The 15155-nt window shown below is 39.3% G+C and overlaps 2 protein-coding genes across 4 annotated transcripts; one reads left to right on the top strand and one right to left on the bottom strand.

Annotated features, from left to right (window-relative positions):
* Positions 1 to 246: 246 nt before the first annotated feature.
* dnajb1a (DnaJ heat shock protein family (Hsp40) member B1a) lies at positions 247 to 4464 on the bottom strand. Its single transcript, XM_032587130.1, has 3 exons — positions 3823 to 4464; positions 1788 to 2350; positions 247 to 1696 (listed from the first exon to the last, which is right to left on the bottom strand). The coding sequence occupies exons 1-3, from the start codon at positions 4031 to 4033 to the stop codon at positions 1466 to 1468; spliced, it is 1005 nt and encodes a 334-aa protein (XP_032443021.1). The 5' UTR covers positions 4034 to 4464; the 3' UTR covers positions 247 to 1465.
* A 3381-nt stretch (positions 4465 to 7845) lies between these two features.
* tecra (trans-2,3-enoyl-CoA reductase a) lies at positions 7846 to 15152 on the top strand. 3 transcript variants are annotated; one of them, XM_032587129.1, is made up of 12 exons: positions 8638 to 8750; positions 9178 to 9272; positions 9360 to 9411; positions 9549 to 9593; positions 9700 to 9803; positions 11688 to 11803; positions 11957 to 12062; positions 12819 to 12891; positions 12976 to 13019; positions 13111 to 13168; positions 13277 to 13365; positions 13687 to 15152. In XM_032587129.1, the coding sequence occupies exons 2-12, from the start codon at positions 9237 to 9239 to the stop codon at positions 13858 to 13860; spliced, it is 897 nt and encodes a 298-aa protein (XP_032443020.1). In that variant the 5' UTR covers positions 8638 to 8750; positions 9178 to 9236; the 3' UTR covers positions 13861 to 15152. The 3 variants fall into 3 exon arrangements, with proteins under 3 accessions (XP_032443018.1, XP_032443020.1, XP_032443019.1); XM_032587128.1 differs by having other exon boundaries at positions 8647 to 8750; positions 9095 to 9272; XM_032587127.1 differs by lacking the exon at positions 9178 to 9272 and having other exon boundaries at positions 7846 to 8750.
* Positions 15153 to 15155: the final 3 nt, after the last annotated feature.

Raw genomic sequence — 15155 nt, forward strand, 5'->3', positions numbered from 1 at the left:
TGTGTAACATTCAGATTTCAAGAGAAATTTACGTTGTAAAGCATTTCTCAAATGTCTGTACTTATATTTAAGCTTCAGCTTCAGTTAATTGCAGAAAAGAAATATTTTTGCTAACAGCCCTTAGGTTTTCTGCCAATATTTGCTATTGAGAAAGAATTTTAAACGGATCACTATTTACTGAAACAAACATTCAGCTCTGTAGTTCTCATACAAGAGAAAAATACTAAAATAAAACACTGCTAAAGGTGTGGTTTAGAGTTTCTTTAATGTCAAATCAAAAAGGATAAAAAAAATATCCTGTGATAAAATCATTCTTGTTACAAATAAAAGGATTCTGAACCCCCAGCCACAGACTGTAAAGCATAAACACATGAATGCTCTATGGTTTCCCCCTAAAGGAGGAACAAAGTAAACAGGCTTTTTGCATACAAAAAACATCACAGAGATGACACATCTCTAAGTTTAAACCACCCATCTGTGTCTGAAACCTAAAGTTCCAAGAAAAGCAGAAAAAAGCAGCACTGACACATTTCCCGACTTTGTAACCTCAAATCATTTTTTCCCCACTCAAGCATCAAACAATCTCCCAGTGATCAGTCTGAGCCGTGGAACCACTCATTTCCAGGGAGCGAACAGCTTGGAATCAAAACATAGGTTAGTGTACAGAGTAGAAATTAAACAAAAGTAATGATACTGAAGTTTCTTTCTGCCTGGCAAAAACAAATTCATGTATTAAATATGTGATTTTGGTAGAAAATAAATGTTTTATGTAATCAGCAAAACAGCAGGATTCACACTATTAGATGCACATATAATTTAATTACACAGAGACGGCTGTTTGGCACAAAACAAACAACGTACATATGGAGCAAAGTAACATCTTTAACGATCAGGCTCACTGATCTGATAAAGATATTTGTTTTCTTCCCCTACATTTTCATCCCAGGCACGAAAGGATTTGTTATTCCCCACCGTGTCACACCGCTCAGCAGTCTGTAATCAACTGGGATCGTTTGCATGCATCATAACTCCAAACACACGACTCACATTTTAAGCCTTCAGAAGACTTTCGGTGGATTATTTTGTTTCTTTTGAAGTTCAACAGGATCACAATCGAGTTGTCGTGGAATTTTCCCCACGACACAAAATAGGAAATATGCGATTTAGTCAAAGTTGATTCTGTTTGCGTACAGCTACGCTCAAGCCTGCATCAATGCACCTGAGGTTCGGGTTAAGTAGCTGACTGCACATCACTTGAAAACGTCTGCTGTGAAGCAAAATCAGCCGTGCAAACTTTTTAAAAGACATTTGATTTTTCTTTCTTCACATCAAACCAGATTTGGTTCTGAAACCCAAACGGGAATAAAACCCGATCCTGAATCATTTAGGCCGAAACTTGACGCAGAACGCCAACATGACTGGAAATGGTAGCTTGTTGTTAAAAGTGTCGATGGAGATGCTTTGGTCACATGGGGAGGATCTGCTCTAGTGCGTCTCGTGTGTTTTCGCCCAGTTTCTCTGGAAATTTAACAGAGAAGTCCAAGATCATGTCTCCTCGTTTGTCGGGACACTTGGACAGAGGAAGCCCCTCTCCCGTGATGCGCTTCTTCATCCCGGGCTTCACAACTTCCCTGGAGTGAACAGTGATGGTGCGGCCGTCCAGAGTGGGCGCTTTGACCGTGCATCCGCACAACGCCTGGTGGCAAACACAGGGAAAATAATAAGAATTTATGATCATTTTCTGAACTTTTATTAATAAATCAAAGGAAATATACCAGATTATTTACCTCTCTGAGGGAGATTTTTGCAGGATAAACTATATCTGACCCGTCTCTCCTGAACACAGGGTGGGGTTTGTCCTTGACCACAAAAACCACGTCGGCAGGAATGTTGGTCGGAGTCTCATCGCCCTCCTTGGGGAAAGTGATTTTCGTCCCCTCTTTCCACCCGCGTTTGATATTAACCGTTAAAATCTTGTCCTCTTTGCGCATGGTGCAGCCGTCGGGGTTCACTCTCTTGCGGGAAATCTTCATCTTTTTGGTGCAGCCGGTGAAAACCTCCTCCAGGCTCACGTTCAACTCGTGCACCACGGGCGGGTCCTGCCTCTTCTCGTGCGGCCTGTGCAGACCACCGGGCTGGGTTTTGAAGGACCTTTGGAAGCCGCCCATTCCTCCCATGCCGAACGGGGAGAAAGGGTCGTCAATGTCGCCGTCGATGGACGATGAGAAGAAGTGATCGAAGGGGCTGCGGCCGCCGAAGAACTCCGCAAATATGGCGTGGGGGTCTCCATTGAAGGTGTAGTTGAAGGTGGGGCCGCAGTGTTCTCTGCCGTCTCCTGGACCCTTTAATCCTGTTCAGGAGGAAGGCAACAAAGATCCGGCTTAAGTTTTTGCACGTTAGTATCAATGGAAAGAAGAAATGACAAAAAAATAAATAAATAAGATCTGCCTCGGAATGATTCAAAAATCTTCATTTAATTTCTTTAAAATTTTGACAGACAAAGAAGCTATCAAGAAAATAGAATCAAGTGATGGTTGGATCTACACTTTAGATTTGAAAGCAGCATTTAAATAACTCATATGCAGCTTCTTAGCACAAAAATTATAGTTTTGCTAGAGCCTGAGCAAAGTTTCAGGAGGCCTTGGGTAGAATTTGAGTCCCCGCAGCAACACGAATTCATATTTTCTATTATTCACCTAACATATTGTCTGACTTGTTCATTTTAAGCGCAATTCGGTTTGGATGGAATCAGGAAGGTGTGGACGAGTCGAATTAATTGTTTTTATAAGGAACTAATGTTAATTTGCAAACATTCGTTGTAATGTTTTTATTTTGTTTTGGGTTCCACGTTTTCTCTATTTTTGGATAACATGGTTCCCTAGAGAACCCTTAGCAATGTTAGTGACTTTGTTTCTCACTTGTACTTGAATTTCTTCAGATTGAGGCAATTTGTTGCTCTTAGAGATCTTTCAGAATAGCTTATGCTAACAGTAAAGTTAGTAACCAGGTCTGGACGTGGCTACAGAACTCAGCTTGCTAAAAAAAAAAAATTGGTTAATCACAATTAAATTAGAGCAGTTCATTATATGCACATAGTACCTGGTTGATTTAAATAACCTGAAATAAAATGTGAAAACTACATTTTGCTCAGTTTAACTTTGATATTTGATTGTTTTAATGATGCAAGTCAAAATGACGAATTAGCATTTAGCTATCTGGTGCATGCTCATTAGTATGCACTGTCCTATTTAAATAACATCAATTTAATGCAACAATGCCAAAAAAGCAGAAGCTGAAGGGGTGCATACTTTTACCACAGCTCTTTAATTAACTATTGTTTATGTCAGTAGAGCTTTTAGAACAAGCTACAGAAGAAATAGCGCCCTCTAGTGTCTCGATAGCCGAGGGTTACATAATCCTGGCCCTAAAGTCGCTTATATATCGGACCAGCTCCGGTTCCAGCCCATAAATCTAAGCATGTTCATCTGTGCCCCAATACCACAAAAACAAAAACTAAGCATTAACATATAAATCTGTGTGTTTTCTACTTGCTAATCCAGAACTGTAATGTGAGACAGCAGAATGGGAGAAGAGGACAGAGCCTTTGGTTTCCAGCAGGTTCTTCAGCTGCATCCATTGTGCACAGACCTTTACATAGTGTGACAGCTGATGCAGAAGGATGCAGGGAACCCCACTCTATTGCAAATAATGCATCGATTGCAATTATGCATTAAAATATGTGAGGACGAATTATGCTAGCATTAGGGTAAAGTGGTGAAAACTAGAAAGCAGCATGCAACTTGTGTGAGAGAGTTCAGGTACCTTCTTCTCCCAAACGATCGTAAATGTCTCTTTTCTTAGCGTCACTGAGGACATCATAAGCTTCAGCAACCTCCTTGAATTTGTCTTCGGCTCCGGGTGACTTGTTTTTGTCCGGATGGAAGCGCAGAGCCTGTTTTCTGTACGCCTTTTTGATCTCGTCGTCGGATGCACCTCTGGCTATTCCCAGCACATTGTAATAATCTTTACCCATCACACTGAACGGTCAGCTCCAGCTTTCCCCACCCCCGTTATGAAAGCACAGCCAGCGGGGACATCCAGGTGGTCATGTGTGCGGCGGCTCAACTTGCTTTCCCACGCCGCAGCTGGTGTCACCTCCGGCGGGCAAAAACCGTCCGGTGGCCGTGACAGTCCGAGGAAAACTTTCGTTTTTGCGCGGAAAAGCCGACGACAAAGGTTCCGCTTATTTATCTAGATTTTTTTTATGAAAAAAAGTAAAGAACAAAGTGTACTTAGAGATGAGATGCCGCGGCGCTAAAGAGAAGCCGGGCACAGAAACTTCTGGAAGAAGCTGACGAATGTAGGTCGAGAGGATTCCCTCCAAACAACTTCCGGTTTCATCTGACCTAGTTAAAGGTGCGTCGGTGGATTTCGTTGTTTTTAAAACTGAACCGGGCAACCAACCGAACTCCCACGATTGAAACTAGTATGTTATGTTTTGAAATTTGGCAATGATCTATTGTTTAATCCTTATTGTATATTCAGAACATTATTTGACGCGTCTGCTGACGAGGAGGGTTTCCGCTTTTGTGCCCTTCAAAATAAATCAACCCTGTTTATTAAAATATTATTAGACATGACAGTCGTTCCTCAAACGCAAAAATTGTAACTTATGCGATTTCTTCTGCAAGAAATATCCAAGAAATTTTCACTAAAATTATATTTTTACAATATATCTGTCAAAATGTATCGTAAAGGTTTGTTTCAGATCCTCAAAAAAAAAAAATAAACTGAAACCTGAGTAAATAGAAAATGCATAATCAGGAATTACATTTTTACTGGAGGAAATCTATCCCTGACCTTGGTAATTATCCCTTGTTAAATCATTATTTGACAGTGATAACCACGTTTTGTTTTTTTTTTTGTTGTTACAAACAGTTTTTTAAAGCCGAAGCACAGAAAATAATCCACCCCTCATGGAGAAAACATAGAACAGTGGTGAACTTTCCCAGGAGAGATTGGCTGACTGCCACTGCCGCCACTTGAGCTCGCTGTTTCCAAAATTATTTCAAGAGCAGATCCAGGTATCATCCAGGATATCACAAAAGAACCCAGTACAGCATCTACAGCACCACAGCCCTCACTTGCCTCAGTCAAGGTGCTCATAATGCAATAATAAAAACAAAATAGGAAAAAACATGGCATCCATGAAAAAGTTCGAAAGCAAGAACTACTGTTATCCAAGAAGAACACTGAGGCCCATCGATCCAATAACTTTTGGGAACATTGATACCAAACTGTAACTTTTTAGAGGGTGAATATCTTGTTACATCTGACATAAACCATTCAGAATAAAGAACCTCATACCAACAGTCAAATATGGTAGTGATAACACAATGGTGTGAGACTGCTTTGTTTCTTAAGGTCTTCTACAACTTGCCAGAATTGATGGCAAGTTGTAGAAGACAACTTCTGCACACTACAAGAAAATCCTGAAGGAGTGTGTCAGGCGATCAGTTTGCGACGAAACCAGCCAGTCCACTTCTGAATACCTCTAATGCAGTAACTAGGTGACTGCTGGAGAAGCTGCATCACGCCCTAAAACAGGCTATTCATGCTCAGGCATTTTTTCATATGTCTAAAATAAAACAACTTTGTGAAGAACAATAGACCAAAATTCCTCCACATCAATGTTAAATGTCAATTGATAGTTTTCAAAAGCACTTGCTATTATCACAGGTGGAACACGCCTTTATTGAGTTTATGGTCAGGTTTTTTTGTTTGTTTTCATAGGTTCAGGTTCATTTGGATAGCTTTCCCCTTTGTTAATGAACTCACCATTTGAAAACCTAAGTTTTCACTTGCTTAGGTTATCCAGATGATATGAAACATTTAAGTGTGACAAAAATAGAAGAATAAAAATGCAAAAAAAAAAAAGTTTAGACAAAACGGAAGGAGCTGAAACTGTAAGTAAAGAGAGAAAAAAAAAACTAAAGCCTTTTCATAGAATTCAAGAGGAGAGAGTATCTGTCAGTGCTGCCAACCAAATGCATTTGATGGATTGAATACCAGGAAGTGTGACCACCTCAAACGGGAGAGTTGGCAGCTTGACCGTCCTGAGCATCCAGCTGAGGTGCGTGTTGCCACAATGCCAAGAACAGACGTCAGCAATGACCTTAGTGAAGCAATTGTTGCTGCCCGTCAATCTGGGAATCGCTGTCAGGCACTTTCCAAACAGTCAGGGATATTCTACAGTGATTATCCACAAGCTGAAAATATTTAAAACAGATGTTTGTCTTCCCGGGCGTAGATGCAATGCTTCAGAGAAAATGCAATATTTCTAAGAATTCAAACAGGCCTCAGAGTGATAAATGTAACTCACTACAGACTTACTGAGAATGCATAGATTTGTCAATGTCTCATAATATCCTATTCTATGTAATTTAGTCAAGTACATGCTAAGATTGCAATCCAGTGTGTCCTTTCACTTTATGTACGCCAGCTGTCCTGTTATACACAATTTTATACAAGTTTAACAGTGAACACCATGACATGCAGAAAAAACCTCAAACTTTGGCCCAGTTTTCAAGGTGTGAATGTTGTAGCACAATAAAGTACTTACGACAAAATCCTGTCAACCTTGTTCAAGTTTAACATAAGAAAATGCGTGGCTTGTGGTTCTTTGCATAGGTTCATACTGTACACAACAATAAGCTCACTGTTGGCAAGTTCATACAAGAGTCTCTGGTGAGACACGTGTGGCTGAATCAAATGGCTGAATTACTTCCTCCGTCTGCAGTCACATTCTCCAGTCCTGCTATGACCTCATAGTTTCATTCAGGTCTGTTGAAGCAGAGAGACATCTAACATTTGCAGAGTCTTACAACCCTGACATCATACTACCTTACAATGTAATGTGTCACCATGACCTCTTCCCTTTAAAGTTTTCTTAAGCTGGAAAAATAACAAAATGTCTTGATTTTTAAAGGGGCGGTATTATGTATTTCTCAGCAACACAACAAAAGTAACGAGGTACCTTTAGGTCTTATAAAAATGCTGTATATGTCAAACCTGACTTACTGTAAAGAAAGTTGACTTTGCATTTTGACGCCTTGAAATTGAGCCACCATCTCCACCATTAGCACTTTATCACAACAATGCTCCTCCCTTTCACCACTGTATTTATGAGTTTAGGACTTAGAAATACTTCTCAGCAGACACATAGTCCCACCAGGTGTTTGCTAACTGCTGCTGCTGCTAGTCTGGAGGAGCTGAGTGCGGTGGTTGCCACAGGAGAGTCAAGGATTCCTTAAAGGTGTGCAAAAGAATCAAAGCAAACTCCAGGTGGGTTTTTGGTGAGGAAATAACATTATAAAATTATATAAAGCAAAGAAAAGTCCATTTTACATAAAACCACACATTTAAAAACCTTAAAGCTCGTTACCCAGCTGCACTCAGTGCATGGCCAATTTTAGATTCATGTTTAGAGGACAATGGAAACCGCTTTTATTTAGCTGTTTTTCTCAGAAAGTGTTCAAGTTTCCTTTTAATTTAAAAACAACCTATAACTCAAACTTGTGTGCTTGAGTACAGAAATCAAGAATTTTTTTAAAAAACAAGAAAACCCCTTTAGTTAGCACTCTGCATTTTCAACTTTCCTTTACCAAGTATACAAAAATGCATCATATTTATCCAATTTTCAGATTTCTTGCTCCTTTTAGTCTTTGCCGACCATTAAGCGTGACACAGGAATGTTTTTAATCAGAGCCTCAACGAGAACGGATACTACTGTTGTTTACTGCCTGGTTGTACAGCTCGAACCTGTTATAAATAGAGTAGTATACAGATATGCAGCTGGCTATGTGAGCTGATTCGCTGACCCTGTTGTGATGAAAGATATCTCTGATCTCCTCCCAATCAGCATTTTCTCCACTCTCCTCCCACCACAAAGCTTTCAGAGATGATTTAACACAGAGCTCCAGAGATGAACATGTTGTCTTTGTTCCAGAGTTTCAGAAGAAGAGATTGCCAGCTCCATGGGTGGTCTCAGGGTGGGGGACTGGGGTACCATGTGTTGGCAGATGGAGATTTTGCAACCAAGTGTGCAGCAAAACAGACAGGATATGTGTTTTACAAGTCTAATGAAGGCGCATTGGCATGTGTCACCGAACGGAGCTTCATACGGCTTCCTGAGGTTACCAAGCCGGTGCTGAGCGAATCGGGCAACTTATATTTAGCCTTGCAAATGGTGCGCTATGGATTATGTCTTGGGGCTCTCCAGTTTCGTCTTCGGTGCGTTTTGTTTCATGCAAGGACTGTGGATGTCCATGAGGCTGCTGTTCAGGTACTGAGCAGGTCTGTCTCATAGTCTCAAACCAGCTCTTCTTTTTCATTTAAACTCCATCTCCTTTCTGAACTCTGGAAGAGACTTTTTTTTTGTCTTTTCTGCACTGAGATATCTTCAGTTTGGATCTTAAGATTTTGCAAGACAAAAGCCTGGGAACTTTTACTTTTAGTGTAACTAGGACATCACAGTTTACTTCACTGTACTTTCGAAGTTTTGGCTCAAACACCATCATATCATGGATATTCTAGCCTTAGAAGCAAAAAGCCAAAATGGAGCAGAAGCTGAAAAGAAGCCTACACCCAAGCCAAAGTCAAAAGCGCCCAAGAAGGCTAAAAGGATTGTTTACTTTGAGGTGGAGATCTTGGACTTGAAGACTAAAGAGAAGCTGCTGTTGCTGGACAAGGTGAGTCTCATGTTCTGTGTTGTTAATACGTTTAGGGATATTCTGATTCTCATTGCAGGTATAAATCTTTTCAGGTCAGATATTTTGAATTAAATTGAAAAATATGAAGCACATGTGTCATTTTACAAATAAATCCCTAATAATCCACTCATTACCTGATCGTGTTCTTATCAGTTGCACATCTAATGAGTGTAAATAAGTTTAGGGATATTCTGATTGTTATTGCAGATACACATCTTTATGAGTCAAATCTTTTTAATTAAATTGAAAAGATTTGAGCACAAGTGTCATTTTACAAATAAATCCCTAATAATCCACTCGTTACCTGACTGTGTCATTATCAGTTACGTGTCTATTGAGCAAGCGTTGCATTTAGGAGGTGAGAATTCCCTTTTCATCCCTGAAGAATGATCTATTCCAACTACAGCACATGCCTGTGCTGCATGTCATGAAGATAGACAGACATGATAAGCTGCTTGCATAAACATGATGTGGGGAACTGATAATGAAAAAAGCACACAGGTATAAAACAAGTGTAATTTATGTTGAATTTTAAAGGCACAGTGTGACAGTGATCTTGCATGCATGTTCTTTATCTCCACATTCTAGGTGGAGCCAACAGCCACAGTTTTGGATATTAAATCCTTGTTTCACAAATCATGTAAGTTTATCATTCACAGTGTTGGTTATTGGAAATTATGCTCATAGCCAAATTGGTGTACAAACATTTAAAAATATATATATGTTAATATTTAGAATACCAAGAGTGAAGCCCACACTGTGTTTTTTATTTCTCAGATCCAAAGTGGTATCCAGCCAGACAGTCTCTGCGTTTGGATTCAAGTACATCTGCATGCTTTTCATCCTGTTCTCTGATGTATGCAGAGTCGCTGCTTAGAGAGTATTGGGATAGTATAATGATATATTGTCTGATTATCAATTGTTTTAGAGGCCAAGTGTCTCAGGGACGAGGAAGTTCTCCAAATGCTACCTGTGGGAACCACAGCCAGCTTTTATTTCAGTGACCTGGGACCCCAGCTCACATGGGGAACAGTAAGACCACACAAATACACTCAATGTTTTTGACTATTTCATGGGGAAATGTTAATCAATTGTTATGTGGCTAAAAGTTTAAACTTGTTTTTGCTTGACTAAAAGAGCTTTTCTTCACTTAATTTGATAAATTAGATTTGTTTTTCCAGTATGCAAGATCTTCTAATCTGTTTCTCAATAGCTTTTTTCATCGTCATGTCTGCCTTTTGAAGTCTTGCACATAACTGAAAGCCAAAACCTAAAGAGAGAGATTTTCACCTCATTTTTCAAGGCGTTGAATCCGCTTCAGTAGTCCCCTAACATTCATGTGCTTTAAATATAAACCGACACCCTCAGTACCTCCTGTGCATAAATACCAGTCTCCAGTGACAGATAGAGGTGATTTGCTGTCGTTCACGCTCCCTCCCGCCCCCTGCACTGCGTGTCCTCTCCAGCAGGACATATAATCTCATGGCCCCATTTCTGCCGAAGGTGTTTATCCCTCTGACCTCTCACTTGCCTTTTACTGTGCCTCATTATTCACCCTTACCTACACCGTTCTTTCATCCCCCACACCCCCCAAACATAAACTCAACCCCCGACACCTTCACAGGTGGCGGTGTGGGTGGAGAACCGCGACTTGCCCCAGCCGAAACCACCAGGTGCTACCGGTCAGGCAACCTGAGCCGAGGCTCCTCCTGGAGGTGCTAAATCAAGAATCTGTTTTCACTGTCAGCTGAGATGCTCCGCTTGATCGTATAAGTGTTACATGTTGTAAGATTTGCCTTATAGGTGTATTATTTTGCATTAAATGTGACAGCTCAGAGAAAGTAGGGCAACTGCTTCTGCGTTGAGGTGCCACTGTAAAATGAGCTCCTGGAGAAGCCAAGGCCTTTACTGGTGTCAGTTACATGTTAGGTCTCCTTTTGGCAGATATTTTACACCACCAACATTCCTTTCAGATATCCGGTATTTAAAGTTTCCTGGTGACTAAGTTTCATACAGTGCTGTGCAGGTTTACTGTAAGAGTCATGGGAGTCAGATGGCTGTGAACAGAGGTTGAGTTTTGAATCTTTTTAACCATTTTGGTGTTAATTTGGTCGAACGTGTTTGATCAAACAAAAAGATTCAGCAATGACCTATTTTCATTTTAGCAGCATAGTTTGATTTATAATGTTCTTCTATTTTAAAGAAGTCACTATGTGATAGACTCTAACAAGATTCCCATTACAGATCCTCGACTTTGACCATGTCAAAGTCGACATGGCTTGTGGCTTTAAGGTCTTATTCCACGCTTCAAACCTATCTGGAGGTTTATGTCTGAAAACAAAAAAAATATTCCTGTTAAAGTCCCTGTAGCTTTTAGCAAACGGCATGTTTATGTTTGTGATAGTGGGCAGAAGACATTTTTTGAGGTTGCTCCCAGAAATCCTGGTTTTCACCATTGATATTATGTAGTGGTTGTGATTCAGACACAGTGATCCCAAAATGCTACTTTGTACTACAGTGAACTTTTAATATTCTTTTCATATCCCACGTTATTGCCCTCACTGTGCCTGTTAGAAAAGTAAATATGGGTCCTCATTCAGCCTAATGACCTGAAATAGGCCTTGTTTAAACAGAAAGATATGAATTATTAATTAGAAGTTCCTGGAAATTATGAACAGCTTAAAAAGTCAAGCATATAAAAAAAAATCTTCAATTATATTTAAATATTATTAGAGGAACTAACTATTTTCTAGCAGATGTTTTTTTTTCCCGTATTGAATAACTGGACTAAAACTTTAGTGTTGTGTTATGCTCCTGCAATAAAAATAAATATATACACATTTTTCCCCATTTGCACCAATAAATGTGGCCAGCACTATATGTATATTATAAACTGGCTGTAATTTCTCGTTTCAGGTATTTTTAGCCGAATGTGTTGGTCCGTTGATTCTTTACCTAATGTTCTACTTCCGCCTTCCCTTCATTTACTCTCCAAAGTATGATTTCACCAGCAGCAAGCACTGGGTTGTACAGTAAGTTTCAATTAGTTTTTTCCAGTGTCTTAATCTTTTGCCCAAACATGACAAGTCTTGACTCAGGTGCCAGTATAATGTTTAGTCCTGATTTAAAAGTTTAAATCATGACCAAATACGTATGTATTTATATGTGTGTGTGTTCTGTTGCAGCTTGGCCTGCATGTGTCACTCCTTCCACTACATCAAGAGGGTTTTGGAGACTCTGTTTGTCCATCGTATCTCCCATGGGACCATGCCTCTCAGAAACATATTTAAGGTGAAGCTATTTTATGCTCAAGTGAGCTTACAGCTTGACACAGACCATTTTACTTGTTTTCTGTTTTCTCATGACCAGATTTACATTTTCAATTTTATGACCTATGTAGGCCTTGACATTACTTTTCTCTGCAATCTTAAAATTGCAATTTCTGGTCACTTTTTGTGATTTCCTCCCTCCCCCCAGTATTAAAGTGGGGATCAAATAGTTGCCCAGTGAGAAATGTGAGAAAAGATTTGGTATATATCAGGGATAATTGTCTTCTAAATTGTATGACTTGGGTCAAACTTTCTGGGTTTTCTTCCACAAACCTTTGATAGGCTAATTATTAACAGCCCCACCTTGAACACGCTGCCATCTTGTTTGACACAATTGGAAAGTCAAAAGAGATCAGCCAGTTTGAATGAACCTGGGTTTAGATTGTGTGCTCAGTTTTTAGAAACACATGCTGCACATATCACTGGCCTTTACACTATTCTTGAAAAGGTCTTCTCCTCATGCCTGGACTCATTTCAAACTCAACTCATGGCTCTTTCTATCATTACAGGCCTGTTCACTTGAAGAGTCACATCAATTGCGATGTCTTTCTTTAAAAGCAAATTCAAAATATCACTTTTTTTGGAGTCGTTTTAGCTTTACTCATTTATTATATTTGGGTATATTTTATTCTTGGCTTTATGGTCTGCATTTATTGTGTTATTAAAAATGTCTTTTTATGAAATGGACTCTATAAATAAAGCTTACTTTCTCTTCCAGAACTGTGGCTATTACTGGTGCTCTGCGGCTTGGATGGCATATTACATCAACCATCCACTCTACACCACACCCTGTAAGAGCTGACCACTGCAATATTTCCTTTTCCAAATCAAGCAGAGTTGATATCGTTGGTATTTTCTCTTTAAAACACTTCTAGATTACGGGCAGCAGCAGGTGAACTCTGGGCTTTACATTTTCCTGGTAAGTTTTGGGTTTGATATCCTGCAAATGTTAAATCAATTGAACTGGAGCTTTATTTTATTCTCATCATTTGATTTCTGTATGACTAAAGTTCTGCCAAGTAGGAAATTTTTCAATCCACATTGCACTTCGTAACCTAAAAGTTCAAGGTAATAATTTTTTTGTATTTGTATTTTTTGTATTTATAAATACCCATGTCTTTATTCTGTTTATTTTGGTTTTTCCCTAACTAATCAGAAATTTTCTCATTATTTCAGGCTCAAAAGTCAAGAAAATACCTTATCCAACAAAAAATCCCTTCACATGGATTTTTTGGCTAGTCTCTTGTCCCAACTACACATATGAGGTAAGGAGCTACATTTATCAATATTTTCAAGTTGTCACTTTAAGAAATATGCTTTATTTCAGAGAATTTACATTGAGTGGAAAATGTTTTTTATGTAGTTGTATGTTAAAGATGTGGGGAACAATTTTAAGAACAAGGTATCTCACATCAAGTGCTTTAAAATAAGCTAGTTAGCAAATTTTAACACGAAAAGGAATGAGATATTTCTATGTGCTTTAATCTGTGTAAACAATATGTGCTATTGCTGCCACCTACTGGTAAAACGCATAACATGCTCTGTTAGTACTAAACCATTTGTGTGTGTGAACCTCTCACTCACAGCTGGGATCCTGGATTGGCTTCACGGTGATGACCCAGTGTGTGCCCGTGGCGTTCTTCACCATCGTGGCCTTCGTCCAGATGACTGTGTGGGCTAAAGGCAAACATCGCAGCTACTTAAAGGAGTTTAGAGATTATCCCACCCTCCGCTCATCCATACTGCCCTTCATCCTGTAATAGAGTCTGGCGAGGAGAACTGTCATTCCTGCTCACATCCATGAGGTTAGGGGTGTACAGGTGCATCTCCATAAAATAGAATACCACAAAAGAGCTCATGTGTTTCGGAAATCCAATCCAAACAGTCAAATATAGATTCGTGCAGCTCTGACTGTGGACTTGAGAAAACAGTGGACCAACATCAGCAGATGATACGGCTCTCCAAATCATCACTTAGTGTGAAAACTTCCCATTGGACCTCAAATGGCTCAAGAGTGGCTTAACACAACAAATTCAACAACTGTAGCTCATGTCCATGAGACGTCTGTGTGTGGCACTGACTCCAGCTGCAGTAAATCTCCCCCATGCCCTGGCTTAAACAGTCAAAAAAAAAGGTTAATCAAAAATGCCACTATTATTGTTGCTTGTGCACATTTTTCCACCACACTTCTTCCTTTCACTCAACTTTCCCACTACAGTATATGCTTGGATAGAGCACATTGAACGGCCGGCTTCTTTTGCTTACCCTCCAGTGACCATCAATTCGTTGTATTTTAATTTGCTTAGGCAGTGAAGTTTGGGTTTTCACACAGTATGAGTCAAAATAAGCAATTGAGATACATTTATCTGTGACAGATTATATATAAACTCTAGTTTTACTTTTTGAAAGCATTTAACAAACAACTTTTTAATGGTGTTCTAATTCAAGGAGATGCACTGTAAATGCCTTTTGGTCATTTTTTTCTCTGGGTGTTGGACTTTTATGGGCAAATAAAGGCAGCAAATTGCAGTAAAGTCTTACCATAAAGTGTGTAATTTAGTGAAATGTGTCATTTTGTGTTTTGCTACTTTATGTTTTAAGATACACATTACAAATTGCTCCAAATATATTTATGTTTATAGAGAGAGAGAGATGTGTGGAAAATGGAGTGACCCCTTCTTGATTTTCAATTTTGAATATTTATTACACTTCATTGTTTCATGTTCTGAAAACACTGAAAGTGAAAACAGGAAGGAGGCAAGAACTTTTTCATACTACTGTATAAATAAATAAAAAAACATTGGACACTTACCCTTCAGATGGGAAATGAAGTGGCTAATTTTGCTAGTTTAACCGATGGCAGCCTGGGGCTGCTATTGCGACTAAATGTTACTGATACTTCCGTGATGCAAACTTTACAAGATTTTTCAGGAAGAAAATGAGCAGAAATTTGTTTAAGCAAAATGTTTGTTTTCAAAGTTTGGAATATTTTCCTCATTCATGCAATGAAACTGCTTTTTTCCCCAGAGAGGTTCTAAGTAAATAAACAATTTAA

This window comes from Xiphophorus hellerii, chromosome 16 (assembly GCF_003331165.1).
Source record: "Xiphophorus hellerii strain 12219 chromosome 16, Xiphophorus_hellerii-4.1, whole genome shotgun sequence".
Classification (NCBI taxonomy): domain Eukaryota; kingdom Metazoa; phylum Chordata; class Actinopteri; order Cyprinodontiformes; family Poeciliidae; genus Xiphophorus; species Xiphophorus hellerii.